The 2,106-nt window shown below is 50.4% G+C and overlaps 1 protein-coding gene across 1 annotated transcript in view; it reads left to right on the plus strand.

The window, feature by feature from the left end:
• The first annotated feature begins 550 nt into the window (after positions 1–550).
• Positions 551–2,106, plus strand: part of LOC132984589 (solute carrier organic anion transporter family member 3A1-like) — a 48,509-nt gene continuing 46,953 nt past the window's right edge. Inside the window, exon 1 of the mRNA XM_061054692.1 lies at positions 551–1,124. Coding sequence (XP_060910675.1) covers positions 963–1,124 — 162 coding nt within the window. The 5' untranslated portion in view covers positions 551–962. The remainder of the gene's footprint in view (positions 1,125–2,106) is intronic.

Here is a 2,106-nt window from a genome sequence, read left to right on the forward strand (position 1 = left end):
TTTTGGCGGCGTCTCTTTGCTGGTGGCGCCTACTGACTGGAAACTCCTCCTTCTTTCTTTTAACTCTCAAATGTATCGCTCATAGTGAATATTTACTGTGGATAATGTTTAAAAAGCTGTTTCCTCAGCAGGCTGTAAATCCTCTGGTCTGAAACATCATCACCCCCCCCCCCAGACAGTTACAGCCATACGAAATAACACTTTGTGAAAACGTTCCCCTTTGTCGATCATAAAGAGGCGTCATTATTAAAGCTATTCTATTTATCTGTCTCTTGAAGATGTGGTGAAGTAATCTAAATATTCTGTAGTGACACACACCAGCCTCTGAGAGCCCGAAGAAAAGGAAAAATAAAATGAACCAATAAAAGAATGACCTTGTGCTTCTGTGTCGGAGCTGTACATGATAACAGGTGAAATAAACAGGTAAAGATGCTCTGCTGCATGATGAAGATTAGAGTCTGCACAGGTGAACCAGAGGAGGAAAACAGATGACTGAGAGAAGAGGGGAGGAGGAGCAGAGAGAGAGAGAGAGAGAGATAGATCACCACCCCCCCCCCCTGCTCTAATCGACGGAGAGGGGAGGAGGAGGAGGAGCATCACAACGCAGCCTGAAGGACGCAGAGCTGCGACTCGGAACCGGGCTGAGAAAGCGAATCTAGTCGGTACCGGTCCAGTGCGATGATCAAATATCCCGGATGTGGAGAAGCAGCGTCTTGTAGTTCTACGTGAGGGCTGACGTATTTAAATGTGATGTAGCGGTGAAGAGAGGTCGCTGACGGACTGTGCGTAATGCTGAGTGGACAGCAGTATTTCTCTTTTCCAGCCCAGACGGTTCTATTGACAGGACGTTCGCACTTCTTCTGCAGTGCAGCTCCTTATTACTACCAGATGCTCTCCGCCGGACCGGACCCGTTCACTTTCATGCCGTCCAACCCGACCGGAGCCGGAGCCTGAGCCGAAGGATGCAGGTTAAAAACCAGATCTGCACCGAGCGGAGCAGCACTACCGACGACCCGGAGCAGGATGACAACCAGAAGAAGACCTCGTGTTTCTCCAACATTAAGATCTTCCTGGTGTCGGAATGTGCGCTCATGCTGGCTCAGGGCACCGTGGGAGCTTATCTGGTGAGTTTCCACACACGGATCGTCGTATCTCCGTTTGTGTCGGGTAACAAGGGGTTAACGCAGCGCCCTTCAAACCGGCAGACAGACAGTGAGTAAGGACGCGCAGCCTCAGCTCATGCGGTTAATAACCATGTTATTGTGCTCACATTAGATGATTGATGACTTGCTGCGTATTCTCCATCAGGCCTATGCACCATCTGCATGACACGAAGCGCGTCACGGCGGCCGTCGGCTCCACGTACACGGAGGGTCTGCTGGAGAGCAGGTTACCTCCATCCTGCTACATAATGCAGGAGGCCTTTGACACGGGACGATACAGGCCCATAGATGACGTCATCCCAACGACAGAGGCGATGTTTGTATGTTAGGATGTTGTATTCAAATGTTCGTCTCATTAAAGCGTCATGATATGAAACCAGCTTCATGCCCAGTCAGAGATGAAGGTGAAACTGAATCAATCAAAGCTGATCTTATCTGTCAGACTGTAAATCTGTGCCCCCCCTCCCCTCACAGGAGGCAGCATGGTCCTGATGATGCTATAAATAATGACTCCTCATGAGGGGAACCATGTTGACAAAGTACCAAATTCAGACGCACAGGGAAGGTCAGCGACTCGACTCCCACCACTGCTCACAGGCTAATCAGAGACTTGTGTTAGGACGTGTTAGATTGAGATTAAGATTTACTTTATTGATCCCGCGAGGGGAAATTCTGTTTTTACACTCTGTAAGTCATGCTACACACACATGCACAAACAGGATCCTGTGGACATGCACTAATGGAGAGATGTCAGAGTGACGGAGCGGCCCACAGCGGGCGCTCCTGAGCTGATGGTGGGGAGGGGGTTCGGTGCCTTGCTCAAGGGCACCTCGAAATTGCTCTGGAAGTGATCTGGCACCTCTCCAGCTGCCAGACCAACTTCCATATTTGGTCCGCACTGGGACTTGAACCGGCGACCCTCCGGTTCCCAACCCAAGTCCCT

The sequence above is a fragment of the Labrus mixtus genome, chromosome 1, assembly GCF_963584025.1.
Source record: "Labrus mixtus chromosome 1, fLabMix1.1, whole genome shotgun sequence".
Classification (NCBI taxonomy): Eukaryota; Metazoa; Chordata; class Actinopteri; order Labriformes; family Labridae; genus Labrus; species Labrus mixtus.